At 44.8% G+C, this 20,483-nt stretch overlaps 2 protein-coding genes across 3 annotated transcripts in view; both read left to right on the forward strand.

Moving 5' to 3' along the window:
- Positions 1-615: 615 nt before the first annotated feature.
- LOC114683804 (granzyme B-like) lies at positions 616-3,593 on the forward strand. Its single transcript, XM_028858151.2, is given in 6 exon segments — positions 616-761; positions 1,651-1,798; positions 2,216-2,351; positions 2,497-2,619; positions 2,621-2,758; positions 3,344-3,593. Coding segments are annotated over 6 exon segments (744 nt in total). The 5' UTR covers positions 616-706; the 3' UTR covers positions 3,488-3,593.
- Positions 3,594-18,849: 15,256 nt separating this feature from the next.
- LOC114689300 (granzyme B-like) overlaps positions 18,850-20,483 on the forward strand; it is an 11,828-nt gene continuing 10,194 nt past the window's right edge. Inside the window, exons 1-2 of one of the 2 annotated variants that reach the window (XM_037208509.1) lie at positions 18,850-19,012; positions 19,920-20,067. In XM_037208509.1, coding sequence (XP_037064404.1) covers positions 18,958-19,012; positions 19,920-20,067 — 203 coding nt within the window. In that variant the 5' untranslated portion in view covers positions 18,850-18,957. The remainder of the gene's footprint in view (positions 19,013-19,919; positions 20,068-20,483) is intronic. The other variant, XM_037208508.1, reaches the window with a different exon arrangement.

Raw genomic sequence — 20,483 nt, forward strand, 5'->3', positions numbered from 1 at the left:
GCTTTTCTGAAGAAGCAGGAATGACTCAGGCTTTGGTCAGTCAGGGGTTCAGCTCTCAGCCTGCAGCAATCTCTTATTTCATGTCAATAAATGTCACATGTAGGTGTTTCATAAGAAAGGTCTTTGTCACATGGACCTTTTGAAGCTCTGCTGCTAAATAGGTTGAATAGTGTTTGCAAGGCCTGTCTGTTACAGCCTTGTCCATCACTCTACCATTGCCCCCCCCCAAACTGTACTCTAGTCATGGATGCCCCTGGTTATCCCCCACTAGGTGGTCAGCTCACACTTGGTTCTAGTACAACAGATGAGCTTCATTGCACATCTGTCCTTTTGGACTGAGCACTATGGCATTGAAAGCACTGATCTTCCACCACTGGGAACTTGGGTTTCTGGGACTCTGATACCATACCCCTCAAACCCCACCCTGTACCCTTGTGTTCCGGCCATGGGCTGTAACTGGTGGCTCTCTGAAGCATTAGCTGTGGGTTCTGCTGTGGTTACTTCATGATTCTCACACAAGCACTCAGAAGACGTCACCAGGCAGTGGCAGCAGGGGTGGGAACTTTCATAGAAAGCCTTCTGTGATGAAGCATCATAAAAAGAGAGGGGGCACCAGGTCACCGAGCTCACTCCACCTCCTTCATCTCCTAGAGGTTACAAGAGACAAAGCCCCAGGTGCTGGGACCTACTGGGTCTCCCAGAGAGGATGAAGCTCCTCCTGCTCCTGCTGGCCTTCTCTCTGCCCCCCAGGACACAGGCAGGTGAGTGAGCAACAGCTCCCTTGGTGGCCTAACCCTTCTGTCATGAGAGGTGGGAGGACAGAGGCCTTTCTCAGGAAGAGCCAACGAGTGCCAGCCCTTCCCTGAGCCATACTTGTCATCTGGAAAGTGGGTTTTCCTAGAAGCCCATGGTAAAGGGAAGGAAACCTGCAAAGCAGAGAACACTATGTTGTCCTGGAGCAGGCAGAATGGGCCTGGCTTCTGCATCTATGATGATAGGTCACCCCCTCACCAAGTACTCATCCAAGAAACCTGGATCCCAGAATAGGTGGAAACGCTGTCCTCAGAATAAGTGTTTTTGCTGATCCCAATCCACCAGGTCCTTTCCTCCAACTCTGCTTCCCAGGCTTCCTGTGGTTCAAGGATGAACCACCAGGCAAGCTCTAATTTCTCTGCTTTCTAGAATGCCAGCAGCTGCATCTAGGAATGAATGGGGAGTCATCACTCATGAAGCCAGGGACCTTTACTGGGCAACTAGTATAAATAGGATGTCACAAATTGTAAACTGAAGCCTTTGGCCTTAGAAAGCAGCACTGTCCCGGCATCTCAGGACTCATGGGAGGAGAGGTGCGGGGGAGGGGGGGACAGTTAGAAAGTCTCTGAGAACGAAAGTTTGGGGACAGACATGATGAGTCCTTAGCATTTCCTTGCCCAGAGACTTAGGCATGCCTCCAACTATGTGGAAGAAAGATTGCTAGACCAAGACATACATTCCTCTCCTTTTTGAACGGAGATCTTGAGGGATCTCATCTCAGCCTGCTCCTTACTCCAGGCCTCCCTGGCTCCCAAATGCCTAGCAAGTCTGGAACCATTACACGAGGCTCCTCCATTGGACAGCAGGTGCATGCAAAAAGGTTGGCTTTATTTTCAGGGGAGATCATTGGGGGACATGAGGCCAGGCCCCACTCTCGACCCTACATGGCTTGTCTTAAGATCACTGATGGAGATGTTACTCGAAGGTGTGGTGGATGCCTCATAAGAGAGGATTTTGTGCTGACTGCTGCTCACTGTAATGGGAGGTAAGGAGCAAGAAAGAGTCCATACCCTCCTGGGAACATTCCTTGGAGGCCCTGTCTTTTTCCTAAGGAGCTTGGGAGGAGAGAGGGCCCAGCAAGTCTCATGAGTGAGAACCAGGCTGGGACCAGAGTAACAGCTAAGGAATCGAGCATATTTAGATCAGAGTTAGCATTGAAACACAAACCAAACAATGCAATGTGCTTTCCTAGCACAAGGACTCTGGGCAGTGTGGTGCAGGTACTGGTGCTCCAGAATTCTATCGTTTTTATGGCTAAGAAGGAGGAGGCACAGTCACTCTTGTCCCTTCAGTTTTCCTCAGCTAGGGTTCCACCATGGCCAGCACACCCTGCCCTTCACACCTCCTGGGCTGGATCCTCTCTGATTCCACATCTCTTATCTACACTCTGCTCTCTGCGCAGCAAAATAATTGTCACCTTGGGGGCCCACAACATCAAAGAACAGGAGAAGACCCAGCAGATCATCCCTGTGGCAAGAATCATCCCACATCCTGGCTATAATAAACTGAAAAAACTCAATGACATCATGCTCTTAAAGGTGAGACCTGCTACTCTCTGCATGGTCCAGGAATCACCCCTCCTGTTCTCATCCCATCCCTCCCCTCCCTGCCACCTAGTTTTCACGGTGTCCCAGGCCAGCAGGCTCCTGGCTGAGCTGGTCTCTCCTGCCTCTTCCCCAACAGCTGGAGAAGAAGGCCAAGAGGACTAAAGCTGTGAGGCCCCTCAACCTGCCCAGGCGCAAGGTCTATGTGAACCCTGGGGATGTGTGCTCTGTGGCTGGTTGGGGAAGGATAGGGCCTGGGGGATGAATTATCAAACATACTACAAGAGGTGGAGCTGACAGCACAGAAGGATCAGGAGTGTGTGTCCCACTATCCACGTTTTTACCACAAAGCCAATCAGATATGTGTGGGGGACCCAAAGATAAAGCGAGCTTCCTTCATGGTAAGTAGGATTTTCATACTCTCTGGGCTGTGTGGGATGGGTAAGGCTATCTGGAATCTAGAGACCCAACATCAAGGGGAATCCTTGAGAACAGCAGTAACCAATAACTAACTAGGGGCCTCCTGAGCTGACAAGGAGTCTCAGTGAAGGCAGCTGTTATAAAGCAGGATTTGCACAGTCCTCCTGAGATCCAGGCCCAGGCTTTAGAAAGCTTTGCTCCCTGTGAGTGTCATTAATACAAGCAGGTGTCTCCACAGAGCAGACACCCACTTTTGTCAGTGTTCTGGTCCTCCATGCTCACATAAGACCACCTCACCTGTCCCCATGTTCTTAAACAGTGGCCTGGACATGAGGGTCCTACACACCTTCACAGAGTGGATCACAGACCTGGAGAAAGGGCAGAGGCTGGGCTCAGGAGGGAGGTAAAGCAGTAACACTGTCCGCAATCAGAGCAGGAAGTCCAGTGACACTCAGGCCTGCTCTCTGATCTCCTACAAGCAGAGCACACAAGCCACACTTCTCTGAGGGAGCTTGGGACTAGGGTGAACAACAGCTCAGTTCCCTGTGCCCCCTCTCCATTCACAGGGGGATTCTGGAGGGCCTCTCCTCTGTAACAAAGTGTTTGCCGGCCTAGTCGCCTATGGACATGGGGATGGTTCAGCACCAAGTGTCTTCACCAGAGTCTCAAATTTCTTATCCTGGATAAAGCAAATGATGAAACGCAGCTAACTCGAGAGCAAACCAGACTCCTCTCTGACTCGGCATCTTCCCTACAGCTGAGTCCAGGATTGTCCTAGGAAAGAAGCCACAACTAAATAAAGTTCTCTTTTATCAATTGGAGTTTTGGTTTCCTATCACAGGGATCAACTCTGTGCTAGGCAGGCCAGTGGCACACGTCTGTTCTCTGCTCACCCCAACATCATACACACAGCTCCCCAAAAGCTCAGGCACGGCCATTGCCAGCTCATTTTCACTGGTCCCGCTCTGCAGTGCCTGCCCTTCTACAGACTAAAGCTGAGCTGGGGGTCTCCTGTCCTGGGGCTCAGGGTGAACTTTTCCTCCTCTGTGTCATATGGAAGAAAGGAGAAGGAAAACATCCCTGGTCCTGGAGACATGGGAGACAGAGTCCAGGTCACTGTAGATGGGCCTTCCCGGAAACAGTATCTCTGTCCCACAGCTTCACCATTAAGGAGACAGATATTTCAGTAAGGGCTGTTCCGCATCTGGAGTTAGTTTCCCTATCCTCTTCTGGAACCAGGGCCGACCTTGGTCCACCCTCCTGGCTCTATGTCCTTCTCCATCATGTCTGCTCAGATGAGTCTAACAACTTCTGTGCTTTATAACCAAGCAGATTTGAGCACATCCCAACCTCTTATAACCTCCTATAACCCAAGCCATGTGTGGTTCCTCCCATTAGGGGCTCAGCCCCGTGGTGCCAGCCCAGCTTAGGTCCTGGCAGAGAGGTGCCTCTCAAAGGTCCAGGCTAGAAGTGGGATCACAGAGGGTCCATGGAAGCCAGGGCTCTCAGTGTCTCTCTCCAGAATCCTGTACCCCACCTCCCACATCCTCAGACCTAGGGAAGCTCTTCCCAGTCAACTCAATTCCTCCACTGTGCTCAGCATCCACAGCTGCAGGGTCTCTCACAGCAGGAGCCCCTCTGAGCATGTCCATCTCAGTCCCTGCTGGACTCTAGGGTAGGAGGACATGACGGTCACATGGCCTGTGTCCGTCTTCGACATCCACAAGGGCAAAAGAACTAGAAATCTCTACTTTTCCATCAGTTAGCACTGAAGTGTATGAAGTTTGGAAATGACAATAGTGTTAGCTTCTTCTACTGGGAAAGTATTCAGAGAAGCATCATTTTTACCTCGGTGAAAGGGAGGGAGATAGAGAATAACATAACCAAGACAGCCTCACTATGTTTATTTTAAAGGTAACAGATACAGAATCATAAGAGATACACATATTCAAAAGCACAATTCAGAAACAGAATTAAACAGGAATCAAGAAAAGTGGAAAAAAGAGAAAAGTTGGTGTGAAGAAATATCTTTAATATTTACACATGTGTGGTTATGCTGCATCCACATAGTTCCTATGACTACCTCAGCTTCTCACTGTTAGGGAGTACTTGACCTGAGACTGTAATCAGAATGTGTGGACTTGTTAAATAAAAGTCTCCCTGTGTTGGACTCAAATTGCTACAAAAAAAAAAAAATCCAAGATGCAAGGCATGGATTAATCATGCTTAAACCCAGCATTAGGAGGCAGAGTCAGGCAGAGTCCCCAGCCAGCCATGGCTACAGAAAGACTCTTTGTCTCAAAACAAACACTAAAAAATGTTTCATTTAACCCTGCCAATTTAGTGCCAAGGAGAGTCCCCAGCACAACCTAGGCTCACTGCAATATGACACCAGGAAACCATGTTGTGACAACCCAGCTGAGACCTTCCTATTGTAGTTTGCTCTCTCTACAGGAGAGGCAGAAAGTTTGCTTTGGACCCAGATGTGTCCTGCTTCCCCACAATGTCCTTAGAACGTCATTGTGTGCAAGTCATCATGAATATCTACCTACAGAACTTTCATACAATTTCACTCAAGAAGCTGATGTGTTTTCTATAATAGAACAGATTTCAATAAACTGAATTGGTTATTCTCCAAGATTCCAAGGATGGCCCGCATCAGAGTCATCCAGGGGCATATTAAAAATATAGATTTCTGGACAGGGATCCCAATGACTGAACCAGAAGTTCTGGGAGCAGATGACATTTTTTTTTACAGGCTACTCCAGTGACAGTGCATATTAAACTTGGAAAAAGTGGGAGTTAGTTAATCATGAGGAGAAACGGTCCCGATACATGGTCCAAATGTAACTGTCAACCTGGCGGATACGGAGCTGGAAGAGTCAAGAATGGCTGTGTATGTGTACATATATATTTACCTTGGCAGATAACAATGTGGAAGACTGTGCTCTTAACCAAGTCAAAACTTTCACAAGTGCTGTGACTCACTTTCTTTATCACTAGTCACTTGAAAAGAGACAGCAAGGAAGTGGCCGTGGAAGAGAAATGTCCCTCCTTGTGCATCTCCACAACTGTTCCCCACACCAGGCTCCAGCCCCTTGACAGCAAACTCTTTACACCACCTCCCCAGTCCCAAGGCCACATTCCAACTCAAAGTTAGAGGATGCAGATAGACAAACAGGTGAATAAAGACTTCTCCAGATGGATGAAGATGGCCAGCTGGACCTGGAAATACACTCATCACTAGTCACTGGGGAAGGCAAAGTGAAACCACAGTGAAATGTCATTTCACACCTACTAGAGTAACTTGGAAAACATGTGCTAATTAAGGGAAATATCAAATTTTTGCAGAAGTCAAAACAGAACCTCTGTATATTATGATATCAATGAAACCAAATGTGTGTGTGTGTGTGTGTGTGTTACAAAAGACAATTTGTAAAATGAGGGAATTCTGGGGGAAGACAATTTGGCATTTACCCAACAAGTTAAACATAAAATTACCATATGAAGCAGAGATTCCAGTTATAGGTATAATTGTAAGGAAATTGAAAACAGACAGTCAAATATCTATTTAAAGTTAATTTTGTTATACTATATATATTTTTACTCTTGTTTAAGGTATTATGTTTGTGCAGCTCATTTGAAATTGTAATGTATAATTAAGAAATACAGATTAATAATTAGTCTTCGATGATAGTCAAACTTATAATCATGTTAGTTATGTTTTCTAGATATACATAGATATATTTCAATTAGATAGGTGATCTCCAAACACTTAAAACCTACAGAATATGGCATTTAAAATGTTTTAAAACTTAGACTTTTCTGGCCAATAAGACATGTCTGCTCCTGGAAGCACCAATCACTTCAAGGAAGATGATGGGCACTGAAGACACTTCACATGGAGTTTATCTTCTTTTGGCAAAAATAGCCATTTGGGCAAGAAACTGTTCTTGCCTGGACTATGTGACAAAATGTTGTATTGACTGGACATGCAGGACCCATAGGATGGTGACCACTGAACTTTCCAAGGCGAGATGGCCCTTCAGGTTCCTGCCTCACAGAGGAGAATGCCAGACATTCTACAGGACACAGGGAAAACCGACTGAGAGACTCTAGGCCTGTGTGTAATAACCTCCTCCCTGCCAACTGTTTACAATAAACACTCTGAGCTTCCAGAGAACTAAGGCTTCTCCATCAGAGATAGACTACCCAATCCAGGAGTGTGTGTGTGTGTGTGTGTGTGTGTGTGTGTGTGTGTGTGTGTGTGTGTGATTTTTCATTCCCTTGCTACCCCAGTCAGACCAATCCCTGGAGCTGTCCAATGAAATGCAAGGATGTGGCAGGATTATGGCTAATGGCATCCAGACATTGTGGAGCATGCCTATAATCCAGCACCTCGGGTATTGGAAGCAGGAGAATTAGGTGCTTACTGTTATTCTCAGATATATAGAAAGTTGGAGGCCAGCCTGGGTTTTGGAAGACCCCATTTCACAAAACAAAAGTAAATAAAATTGTTAATGATTAATTTTATGGCATGAATTTTATTTGGATAAAAATTCTATAAGCTTCCATGATCACTTAGCAGTAGTGGGAACGTTAAATCCAAGTTTTGGACCTCAGAGTTTGAGTTGCCCATGAGGCATCCAAGTTTGAAGATGCCAGAATAAAATTAAGACCATAGTATAAGAGTGAGGGAGAGATCTGGACCAGCAAAGGATCTGAGCATTGTCTGGCTGGATGCATACATACCTATGGGTGTGGGCTCTCCTGGGAGTGAGTGAAGTAGATCATAAACTATGGAGAAATCCCATCACTGTCCCATTTAGTCTCCTCTGTGGTGTGGGCCTTATATTCACTTGTCATATATGATGGAAGTGGGGCATGGCAGGGACACTTTCTATCTGCGAGTTGCAATTACCAAAGCACACACACAGCAGACCCTCTTCAGCCTCCATCTCTCTGTGCGTGATGCAGAGTGCACAAGTCCTTCCTCACCTTCCCTGCCCTTGAGGCAAGCGTTTGTGGACGTTTGATTCGAGATGGCTCGTGGAGGATGTGTCACAAGAAGAGATGGAATGTGTCTCAATAAGACAAGGTTATACTTTTCTTATATCATCTTTTTTTTTTCAATTCTACGATTGAACCATATGCGGAGTAAGTGCTCAGCCACTGAAATGCCCACAACTCCTTCCAAAGCCATCCTAATATCTGATTTGAAATTCATTTCAAGGTATAAAAATATCTAAACTAACATTTTTGTCTGTTTTTGGGACAGGGTTCCATATAGCTCATGTTTGCTTCAAATTCCTGATCCTCCTTCCTCCTAAGTGATGAGATTAAAGATATTCATCACTACACTCAGCTTAATCTGTCATAAGGAGAACAGGGTAAACCCTGAGAGGAAGGATATATGAGTATTTATTGTATTATTTTCTCCATGTTTATGTTGAAATATTTACAATACCTTTAACATGATAAGGATTGAGTTCCATTCAGTTTTTTTTTTTTAACTGTAAACAGTTTTGTTTCAGTCATTCAGCTAGGAAGTAGCTGTAAAACAGACCTGTTGGGTGGTAACTTCCTATTATAACAACAGTTTAAGCCTCACTTTAAAACAAATAATGTTTCAGTACAGTAAGAAGATAGCTAGCAATTATCCTTTGGGCCAATAAGAAGTCAAGGCAGAGCTGCCTTGACCACCCCACTCCATACCCAGATTTCCCCACATCCTCCTCCAGGGTATAGCCTGGTGTGTATCCCCTATTGCAACCTTATTCTTCCACAACCTGCCAGATCTAATGTGGGTCCCACAGCCCTGGCATAGCCTGGCCGTCTTTGCCATGTATTAGCAAACCTCTATACTTCGGCAGGGTCTTTCATATATGCCCTGGGCTATTCCCACCACCTCCTCCTGCACTGCAGCCAAGTTCTAGGTATCCACCAGGACATGTCCTACCTGTACCACCCACAGGACCCTTTGTTCCACCTCCACAACCCCACTCCATGCCCAGACTTGCCACATGCTCCTACATAGTCTATCCTAGTGAATAACCATGACTTCCTCATGCACACCTTTCCCACAATCTACAAGGTTTAGCCTGGGTCCCACGACCAGTACACCCGCCTAGTCTGACCTTCCTTGTACTCATTGCAGAAGAGCTCTAGGCTTGGCCCAGTATACTCCTTACCTGTGAGCCAAGCAACAGGACTCTTCCACATCTTATCCTACCTTTCTACTCAGACATATCTACCTACACACTACCAGCATGGACCAGGGAACACAACATCCCAGCCTCCTCTGTCCACCTGACTTCATTCTACCCAAGTCATTTCCAACCTCTAGACCTAATATACCCCCAGAACAACAACATCAAAAATCAATAACACAACAACCATAACTAACACACATTTCAATAACTTTAAGTCTAAATTGTCTAAGTTTTCCAGTTAAAACGCACAGACTGACTGAATGAATAAAGAAACACAATCCATCTATCTGCTGCCTACAAGAAACACATCTTAGCTTTAAAGACAGGCACTATCTTAGAGGAAATTGATGGACAAAAGTACTCTACTAAAATGGCACCAAGAGGGAAGCAGCCTTCACTATCCTAATACCTGGCAAATAGGTATAATTTAAAACTAATCAGGAGAGCTAAAGAGACACTTCATTCTAATCAGGAGAGCAGTTAGCAAAAAAGATATTACTATCCTAAACATAAACACACCAAACTCAGAGGTGCCCAATTTTATAAAAAACAAACAAACAAACAGAAAAGATACTAGAATTAAAGATACATACTAACATCAGTACATAAATACCCCACTTTCTCCAATAGACAGGTCATCTGGACAGAAAATAAACAGGGAAATGTCAGAATTAATTGACATCCTATATCAAATGAACTTAACAAATATCTACAGAATAATGTATCTAGACACAAAAGACTACACATTCTACTCAGTAGCGCACGGAAAATTTTCTAATATAGAATACTTCCTAGGACACAAAACAAATCTTTGCAAGTTCAAAAATGTTGAAATCACTTCTTCTATCCCACCTGACCACAATGCAATAAAACTTCAAATTGACAGCAAATAAAGACCTCCAGTAAATACACAAACTCATGGAGATTAGACAACTGATTACTAAATGGTGAATGGTTCAAAGGAGAAACCAAGAAAGAGATAAAAATTTCCTGTAACTAAATGAAAATGAAAACACAACAAAGAAAGCATGTCTCAAGAAAAACCAAAAGAAGGAAAGAAAGAAAGAAAGAAAGAAAGAAAGAAAGAGGGAAAGAAAGAAAGAGAAAGAAAGAAAGAGTGTAAGGAAGGAAGGAAGAGAGAAAGAAGGAAAGAACAACAACAACCAACCCCAGGATAGATAAAAAAAATCCTGAGCAATTAAAGAACTGTTGGAGATCCCACCATTCCCTGTCTCAAGTTGTACTACAGAGTTACAGATATAAAAAACTGCATGGCATTGTTATAAAAACAGACATGTGGATCAATGGAATTGAACTGAAGACCCAGACATAAATCACACATATGGACACCTGATTTTTGATAAAGAAGCCAGAAATACACACGGGAAAAGACAGCATCTTCATCAAATGATGCTGGTCAATCTGGATGTCTGCTTATAGATGAATGCAAATAGAACCATACTTAAGACACTGTACAAAACTCAAGATCAAGACCTCAATATAAACCAGACACACTGAACCTGATAGAAGAGAAAGTGGGGGACAGGCTTGAACACACTTGCAGAGGAGAAAGCTTTCTGAACAGAACACCAATAGTGCAGGTACTAAAAGCAACAATTAATAAATTGGACCTCATGAAACTGGAAGACTTCTGTAAGACCTTATAAATACACCATCAATTGGACAAAGTGGCAGCCTACAGAATGAGGAATGATTTTTACCAACTCTATATCTGATAGAGGACTAATATCCAAAATATATAACGTTCTCAAGAAACTAGATAACAAAAACCACACAATTTGATTAAACAATGATGTACAGATCTAAACAGAGAATTCCCAACAGAGAAATATCAAGTGGACAAGAAACACTTAAAGAAATGTTCAATAACTTTAGCCATCAGGGAAATGCAAATCAAAACTACTGTGAGATTCCATCCGACATCTATCAGAATGGCTATGTTAAAAAACACAAGTGATAGCTCATGCTGGGGAGGATGTGGAGTAAGAACACTCCTCTACTGCTGATGGGAGTGCAAATTTGTACAGACACTATGCTAATCAATATGGTGGCTCCTCAGAAAATTGGGTAATGATCTACCTCAAGATCCAATTATACTACTCTTAGGTATATACCCAATGGATATCCCATCCCAACACATGGACACTTGTTCAACCATGTTCATTGCTGCTCTAGTCATAATAACCAGAACCTGGAAACAACCTATATTTCCTTCAACAGAAAAATGGATAAAGAAAATGTAGTATATTTGTTCAATGGAGTATTACTCAGCTCTTAAAAAAATGTCATCATGAAATTTGCAGGCAAATGGATGGATCTAGAAAGAAATCATCTGGAGTGAGATAACCCAGACTCAGAAAGACAAATATGGTACATAACAACTTATAAGTGGATATTAGCCATTAAGTAAATGATAACCAAGCTACAATCTGTAGACCCAGGAAGGTTAGGGAAGGAGAAGGGGACAGGGGAGGGGCACATGGATCTCCTTGGGAGAGGGAAATAGAATAGATTTTATGGGCAGACTGGAGGCAGGTGGGGACAGGAACAGGGGGAGGGGTATTAGGTGGCGGGAGATGAGGGTGGATAGACAGTGTGTGGAGAGATGGATGGAACTGTGGGGCATCTGGGGGTTAATGTGGAAACCTAGTGTGATGGAAATTTCCTGAATCTATGAAGGTGATTCTAATGAGAACTCCTCATAATGAGGGTTACAGAGTCTCAATTGACCATCTCTTGTAGCCAGGCAAGGCTTCCAGTGGCAGGACTGGATTGCATTCAGTTGAGTTGTTAGCCAAGGGAGTCCCATGGAAGTTGTACACGGCAATCCAAAGGAGGAAAAGAGTTCCAAGAGCAGGCACAAGAGTCAGAGACCCACTCATCCCCACACTCAGGAATCCCTTAAAAATACTAATCTGAAAGCTGTAATATATATGCAGCGGACCTGATGCAGACCCATGTTGGCCCTGTGCTTGCTGTTTTGGTGTCTGTGAGTTCATATGAGCTCTACTCAGTTGATTTAGAAGAACTTGCTCTCTTTGTGTCCTCCATTCCTTCTGGTTCTTATACTCTGTCTGCTTCCTCTTTTGTGGGGTTTTCTGAGCTCTGAAAGAATAGCATTTCAAATATAAAATATCTCTCATTTTCCATATGTTGATGCAGTCTCGACTCCTGCATATTGCATTCTTGAACTGGCAGTGAATTTAACCTCAGTTGACCACTGTTAAGACCCGCCTCATTCTAGTGTCTAGTAATGGCTCCAAGGTTTTAATACCATGGTTGACAAACTGGCAGGCCAGGAGATCTGCTGCCAACATCACTTATCCACTCCACCTCCTATGCAGATCTCCCATCCCAGACAACCCTCTCCCTATACTCAACCCTTCTTTTAGATAAATTCTAACAAACTTTAGCAAGCCCAGAACATAGACTTAATTAAAAAATCTTAATAAAGAAAAAAGGTTAAAAATTCTTATCCATTTGTCTAAATGAGAAGAAAGGCAAAAGAAAAACAAAACATTAATCTTTCATATTTAACAAGTCTCAATGGTCAATTGTTCATGCCTGCCATGTTGATATCTGATACTCCAATTTACAAAGACCTTAGCCAGCCATGGTTTCTGAGACTTACTGTCATATACTCTCTATGACAATGTATTGAACTAGCTCAACAGCATTTTTACATACGTACTTCTTCCAAGATTTTCTTTTCTCTTACTATTAAAACATTTTATTACTCTTTTTAGCCCTTAAGCAGACAAAGTTGAGACTCACTAGACCATGCTTTTGCTGGCATTCAGGATTTGTTGACCCAGGGACAGAAACTTGAATGTGGGTAGGCCTACATGATGCTCTATATATTGCAGTCTGCTCACTGAGGAATGGACATGCTTCTGTTGTTCTCCATGCTATTGGGAAAAGGCCTCAGAGCTTCTGTGGAGACTTCCATGTGTCAAAATGCTCCTGAAAACCAGAAGCATCCATGACTCTAAAATGTAGTGAACTTATGCTTGGAGGATTATTCCTGGGGTTGATGGAGCTCTACCTCCAATCAGGAGGAACTGATCCTTTTTTTTTTTTTAACCTGGTTCCTTTTTGTATTTCAAGGTCAAATCCTGGCAGCTCTTCACAGACTTAATTCTTTCTAATTATTCGGGCTCTTTTATTTTGATACCCTTTTTTTCTCTGTTCTAGTTCTCCTTTGGATTTATTATTTTGAGTTAAGATCATCTGGTATTCATAATTCTTTTAGTACAAATGTTTCTTTCCAAGAAGTCAGAGAATGGTCTAATCACATTCCACAGGGGACAATGGTCGTTGTGAGAAGGGTACCCACTCAATTGCAGGTGTATGATGTTTCCAGAGCTGAGGTATCTAGATGAATGAGCTGATACTGAACATTCTGTAGAGAAGATGACATCTTTTGGAAAGCATGGTGAGAAGGTGATTCTACAAGAGTACTTCCTCAGAGCACAGGTAGCTACTTCATGGGCAGCAATGTAGAACATAAACACAGCCTTTTGATAGAAAGAGAGAGTGGAAGGGAAAACTGAAGGTAGGGATAAGACCTTGATGTTATCGTCTCCCTCATGTAGATGATCCCACTTTCCCCAGGAATCATGGCCAATCTCAAAGCTGGATGAGAAACTAGGAGAGAAAGGCCAAAGAAAGATGCCATATTAAAAGTATTTCCCAGAGTGCAGAGAAATAGCTTTGTGGCAGAGTGCTTGACTAGCTAGCATGTGCAAGGCCCCATTCTCCATCACCATTACTAAAGAAATACCGTCTTCTGGGAATCTCATTCATGTACTTAGATTCTCTACAATCATGTTTACGTGGAAATCCACATACAAGGGAGCCTGGGAGGGTGAGCACATCGTATTCAGCTGGGTACATTTCCACTCTGGGGTTTATATTGTGAAAGAGACAGTGAAGCTGTGTGCTTCACATTTGCAACTAAATACAAAAAGACTCTAATAGACCTTGGGACTCTAACACCCACTTTGATGCAGTTACTGCTCACCAATAAGGGGACTCCTGCAGCCAGACCTGTGGTAGTGCACAGGAAGCAGTCCATCTCACCCCACCCACTGAGTCCTTAGATGGAACAGCTGGACAGTTAGTGCAAAAGCCACAAGCCTCTCATTGAGCTTCACTGTGGTAGTTTAAGCATTCATGTCTTTCATTGTCTTTCAGCCAGTGCCAGGAAGCCTGTTCTGAGATGATCGTGGGACTGAGGTATTCTTCAAGTGCTTTGCTGGTACAGTTGAATATGAGCCTAACTTCAGGGGACCACTCTTCCCCAGAGTCTCAGGACACAGGGCCAAACACAAGCTTCCACATCCCTCAGATCCTGCCATCGCCATACTTCCTCCTTTATTCCTTGAACTGACACTCCCTCCTCCTGACCTAGCCTGATCAATACGAGGATCAATACAAGCTACTCAACATCTTTATGAGCCTTTTGTCTCCTAACTTCAGAAGGTGCAAAGAGACATTTCAGATGCATGAATATCACAATGAATCCTCACCACTACCTCCCCCAGGAGGTAAAGGAGATCTGACTTCACCCTAGATAGCAGAAGAACTCTATGGGAATCAAGTGGCAGTTATCATGAACATAGTGTAGACAGACAAGTGCCCAGGGGGCTTGAAATTCAGCAAAATACATGGGATGTGTTGTTTTCCTGAACAGAATTTCAAATGTGTACCTGGAAAGCAAGCAGATTCCACCTGCAGACTGCAGAGGTAGATCTGCTTGCCAGTCCAATTTTGGCAGGGCTGTTGCCCTGGCTGGGACTTGTTTCTGCAACTGTAACATAGTGCCATGAACAGTGCAACAGCCCGGGCTCCTCTGGCATGAAATGAATTAGATGAAGCCCTTGAGAGTAAACCTGGCACAGTATAGGTTCCTGGTGAGTATTATCTGTTCACAGTTATCCAGTTTCCACCACAGGGAGCACGTAACAACATGGCTCACATCACACCGGCTGGCCTTGTTGACCCTTCCAGGTTCTCTGAGATGGAAAAGCTGGACAGACCTTAAAGCAGTGGGGAGATCTTGTTTGATTCCAGAGGCCTCTTCGTCAGCCAGGGCTGTTTCACACTCCCATACACAATTACACACACACACACACACACACACACACACACACACACACACACAGTCCATACAAAACTTTTCTTCACATTGGAGAAATTTCTTCCTTCAGGTCCCTACAACCCTCATGTCTTGTTGCCCTTAAAGACCTTTACAGAAGACTGTCTTACTGAACAGAGCCACCTTCAAATGAGGGAGAGCAGCTGACTCCGATCTTCTGTTTGAGTACTGAAAATACTCCTGAGAAAACATGTACCAAGATCGTCCTTGGAAAGATTGCAATGAAAGGATACAAACAGTGCACTTTAGCAGCAATATGCCTGCTCTCTCTCTCTCTCTCTCTCTCTCTCTCTCTCTCTCTCTCTCTCTCTCTCTCTCTCTCTCACACACACACACACACACACACACACACACACAATCTCTCTCTCTCTCACACACACACACATTCTCTCTCTCTCTCTCACACACACACATTCTCTCTCTCACACACACACATTCTCTCCTTCTCTCTCTCTCTCTCTCTCTCTCTCTCTCTCACACACACACACACACACACACACACACACACATTTGAACACTCATAAATTGTTTCAGGTATCTATGATGTGCTGCTGCCCCATTTCATCTTTTCTGTACACAAGTCGTCTGGGAATTGATAACATCCAAGACCCTTTTCTGAGACACCCAACAGTTACCAGGAAGAGCATCTTCTTGGCAGAAGTCTTTTTTTATCCTCTTCTTAACTCATTAAACATCAATGGGGAAAATTAAAATGCCCACCCTTCTTCCTCCTGTGAAGACTGGATCAAAGGTGACATTTGTAGGTAGGAAAGAGCTAAGGTAAAGACATGAGCTAGCACTAAGCCCATTATGTCCTGCCCCCACCATGTCCTCAAGGTTATTGAATTACTTGTGCAGATGCTTATTATACTCCCAGCTAAAGAGTCAAAGCATTGCTTTGTGATACCAAAGGGAGATAAGTGTATTACTTCTTTGAGACCTTAGGAACTAGTCAGTGCTTTGTTAGATTTAATATGGCCTACCAACTGATCCTCAGCCTTCCTGACTTAGAAACATAGGAGACCATGGTAAATGAAGACCACATGAGAAAAGGAGGAAACAAAGTGCTAAAGAGACCCACAGAAATCCACAAAGATACCCCCACAAAAGACTGCTGGCAATGGTCGAGAGACAGCCGGGACTGACCTACTCTGGTGATGGGATGGCCAAACACCCTAATAGTTGTGCCAGAAACCCCATCAAAGGACTGAGGAATCTGGATGCAGACATCCATGGCTCAGCCCCGAGTGGAGCGCTGGGAGTCTAATTAGTGAGAAAGAGGAGGGTTTATATGAGCAAGAATTGTTGAAACCAAGGTTGGATAAAGCACAGGGACAAATAGCCAAATGAATGGAAACACATGAACTATGAACCAAAGGCTGTGGAGCCCACAACTGGATCAGGCCCTCTGAATAGGTGAGACAGTTGATTGGCTTGATCTGTTTGGCAGGCATCTAGGCAGTGGCACCAGATCCTGGGCTCATTGCATGAGTTGGCTCTTTGAAACCTGGGACTTATGCAGGGACACTTGGCTCAGTCTGGGAGGAGGAGACTGGACCTGCCTGGACTGAGTCTACCCGGTCGATCTCAGTCCTCGGGGGAGGATTTGCCCTGGAGGAGGTGGGAATGGGGGTGGGCTGGGGGGAAGGGGAGGGGGCAGGAAGGGGGAGAACAAGGGAATCTGTGGCTGTTATGTAGAACTGAATGGTATTGTAAAATTAAATTAAATTAAATTAAAAAAAAGAAAACATTAAAGGTGTCCAGAGTTTCTGGACATATTGGGGGTTCTGATAAGTGACTCACAAATAGAAATGTGGTCAGAACAATGTTGTCACTAATTCCCATGTGTCATCGGTGGCAAGGAAAGCAATGCCACTGTGCTATGCACACGGGTTTCTAGAGACCGTCCCTGCAGTGTGGAGGTTCTCATAGAGGAGACCTGGCGCAGTTTCCCTACTATGTGTGTATTCATGGGTCTTTTGTGAGTTATTCAGTCAGAAACAGAAAAACTAAGTAACCAGAATTCCTTACAACTGAGCGGTCACACCGAGACTGAATGATAGATGATGTGACACAAGAATTATTAGGCATGAGTTGGAATGATAAAGAGAAAGCCACACGTTTTGCATCTATAAACCCAGGCTTCTGGTAAGTGACTCTGCAGCATATGTCTGACCTGCCTCAAACCCAACTATTTGCCACATCCTAAGAAGATGTGGTCAGAAGGGTCACACAGGAGACCCTGAGAGAGATGAGGAGGACAGTTTGACACTCTAGAAGGGAAAGATGTGATTCCACCTTCCAATTTGTAGAAACAGACCCCTTTGAAGATGAAAGTGGCCCTGGTGGGCAATATCCATATCTCCCGTTTTCAGCACAAAACTACAAAGAAAAAAAAGGAAGAGTAACGAATGGACCATCACATAGCAGACGATAGACATGAAATATTTTAAGGGCTCTTAGACGTTCACAAAGGCTTTTAGTTTCTCATAAGTATTCAGAGCTGAGGGAAACTTTGAGAATGAACTAAAGGGAACCAGTAACAACATATGAAAAAGTAGAAACTATTTGTAAACACTTCAAAGTTTTAACACTGAAAAGGACCATTACTAAGATGGAGGCTTCACTAATCATATTCAACAGCAAAAGGGGGAGAAATCAGTGAAGTTCATGCTGGAGTCATGGCTCAGCAGTTAAGAATGCTTACTTCTCTGCGGAGGACTTGAATTCATTTCCCAGGTCCCATATAATGTGACTCACAACTGCCTCTAACTCCAGCTCCAGGGGATCCAATACCCTTTTCTGTCCTCAATGGACGCGGCATCCCGGTACGTACGCGCGCGCGCGCGCTCACACACACACACACACACACACACACAGAGAGAGAGAGAGAGAGAGAGAGAGAGAGAGAGAGAGAGAGAGAGAGAGAGAGAGAGAGAGAGAGAGAGAAAATGGAGGCTGGTTTGCTTTCTTATGTTGCATTTTATCAGTAAATTAGTGACCTGACCTGACTGTCCTTTAGGAGATTAGACCTTTCCCAACATTAGTTCACAGGTTTGCATGGGACAATTGTGAGCTTTTCTGAAGAAGCAGTAATGACTCAGGCTTTGGTCAGTCAGGGATTCAGCTCTCAGCCTGCAGCAATCTCTTATTTCATGTCAATAAATGTCACATGTAGGTGTTTCATAGGAAAGGTCTTTGTCACATGGACCTTTTGAAGCTCTGCTGCTAAATAGGTTGAATAGTGTTTGCAAGGCCTGTCTGTTCCGGCCTTGTCCATCACTCTACCATTGCCCTCCCCAAGCTGTACTCTAGTCATGGTTGCCCCTGGTTATCCCCCACTAGGTGGTCAGCTCACACTTGGTTCTAGTGCAAGAGATGAGCTTCATTGCACATTTGTCCTTTTGGACTGAGCACTGTGGCCTCGAGAGGACTAATCTTCCATGAGTGGGAACTTGGGTTTCTGGGACTCTGATGCCATACCCCTCAAACCCCACCTTGTACCCTTGTGTTTCCACCATGGGCTGTAACTGGTGGCTCTCTGAAGCATTAGCTGTGGGTTCTGCTGTGGTTACTTCATGATTCTCACACAAGCACTCAGAAGACGTCACCAGGCAGAGGCAGCAGGGGTGGGAACTTTCACAGAAAGCCTTCTGTGATGAAGCATCATAAAAAGAGAGGGGGCACCAGGTCACCGAGCTCACTCCACCTCCCTCATCTCCTAGAGGTTACAAGAGAGCAAGGACAAAGCCCCAGGTGCTGGGACCTACTCAGCCTTACAGAGAGGATGAAGCTCCTCCTGCTCCTGCTGGCCTTCTCTCTGCCCCCCAGGACAAAGGCAGGTGAGTGAGCAAAAGCTCCCTTGGTGGCCTAACCATTCTGTCACGAGAGGTGGGAGGACAGAGGCCTTTCTCAGGAAGAGCCAAGGAGTGCCAGCCCCTTCCTGAGCCATACTTGTCATCTGGAAAGTGGGTTTTCCTAGAAGGCCATGGTAAAGGGTAGGAAACCTGCAAACCTGTTCTCCTGGAGCAGGCAGAATGGGCCTGGCTTCTGCATCTATGATAATACAGTCACCTCGCTCACCAAGTACTCATCCAAGAAACCTGGATCCCAGAATAGGTGGAAATGCTGTCCTCAGAATAAGTGTTTTTGCTGATCCCAAGCCACCAGGTCTTTTCCTGCAACTCTGCTTCCCAGGTTTCCCATGGTTCCAGTGTTCAAGGATGAACCACTGGGCAAGCCCTAATTTCTCTGCTTTCTAGAATGCCAGCAGCTGCATCTAGGAATGAATGGGGAGTCATCACTCATGAAGCCAGGGACCTTTACTGAGCACCCAGTATATGCCAGGCCTGAAGAAATAGGATACCACAAAGTGTAAACTGAAGCCTTGGCCCTAGAAAGCAGCACTTTTCCTGGCCTCACAGGGCTCATGGGGTGGGGCTGGGGGGGGGCAGAAAGACACAGTTAGAAAGTCTCTAGGAACAGAAGTCAGGGGAAAGACAGGATGAGTCCTTAGCATTTCCTTACCCAGAGACTTAGGCATGCCTCCAACTATGTGGAAGAAAGATTGCTAGACCAAGACCTACTTTTCTCTCCTTTTTGAGAGGGAGCTCTTAGGGATCTCCTCTCAGTCTGCTCCTAACTCCAGGCCTCCCTGGCTCCCAAATGCCTAGCAAGTCTGGAGCCATTACACAAAGCCCCTCCATTGGACAGCAGGTGCATACAAAAAGGTTGGCTTTTTTTTTTTCAGGGAGATCATCGGGGGACATGAGGCCAAGCCCCACTCTCGACCCTACATGGCTTGTCTTGAGATCACTGATGGAGATAAAACTCTAAGGTGTGGTGGCTGCCTCATACGAGAAGATTTTGTGCTGACTGCTGCTCACTGTAAAGGGAGGTGAGGAGCAAGAAACAGTCCATACCCTCCTGGGAACATTCCATGGAGACCCTGCCGACTTCCTAAGGAGGTTGGGAGGAGAGAGGGCCCAGAGTAATGGCTAAGGAGGAATCACGCACATGTAGATCAGAGTTAGCATTGAAACACAAACCAAACAATACAATGTGCTTTCCTAGCACAATGACTCTGGGCAGTGTAGTACAGGTACTGGTGCTCCAGAATTCTATCATTTTTATGGCTAAGAAGCAGAAGGCACTGTCATTCTTGTTTCTTCAGTTTTCCTCAACTAGGGTTCCACCATGGCCAGCACACCCTGCCCTTCACACCTCCTGGGCTGGATCTTCTCTGATTCCACATCTCTTATCCTCACTCTCCTCTTTGTGCAGCAAAATAATTGTCACCTTGGGGGCCCACAA

The sequence above is a fragment of the Peromyscus leucopus genome, chromosome 9 (assembly GCF_004664715.2).
Source record: "Peromyscus leucopus breed LL Stock chromosome 9, UCI_PerLeu_2.1, whole genome shotgun sequence".
Classification (NCBI taxonomy): Eukaryota; Metazoa; Chordata; class Mammalia; order Rodentia; family Cricetidae; genus Peromyscus; species Peromyscus leucopus.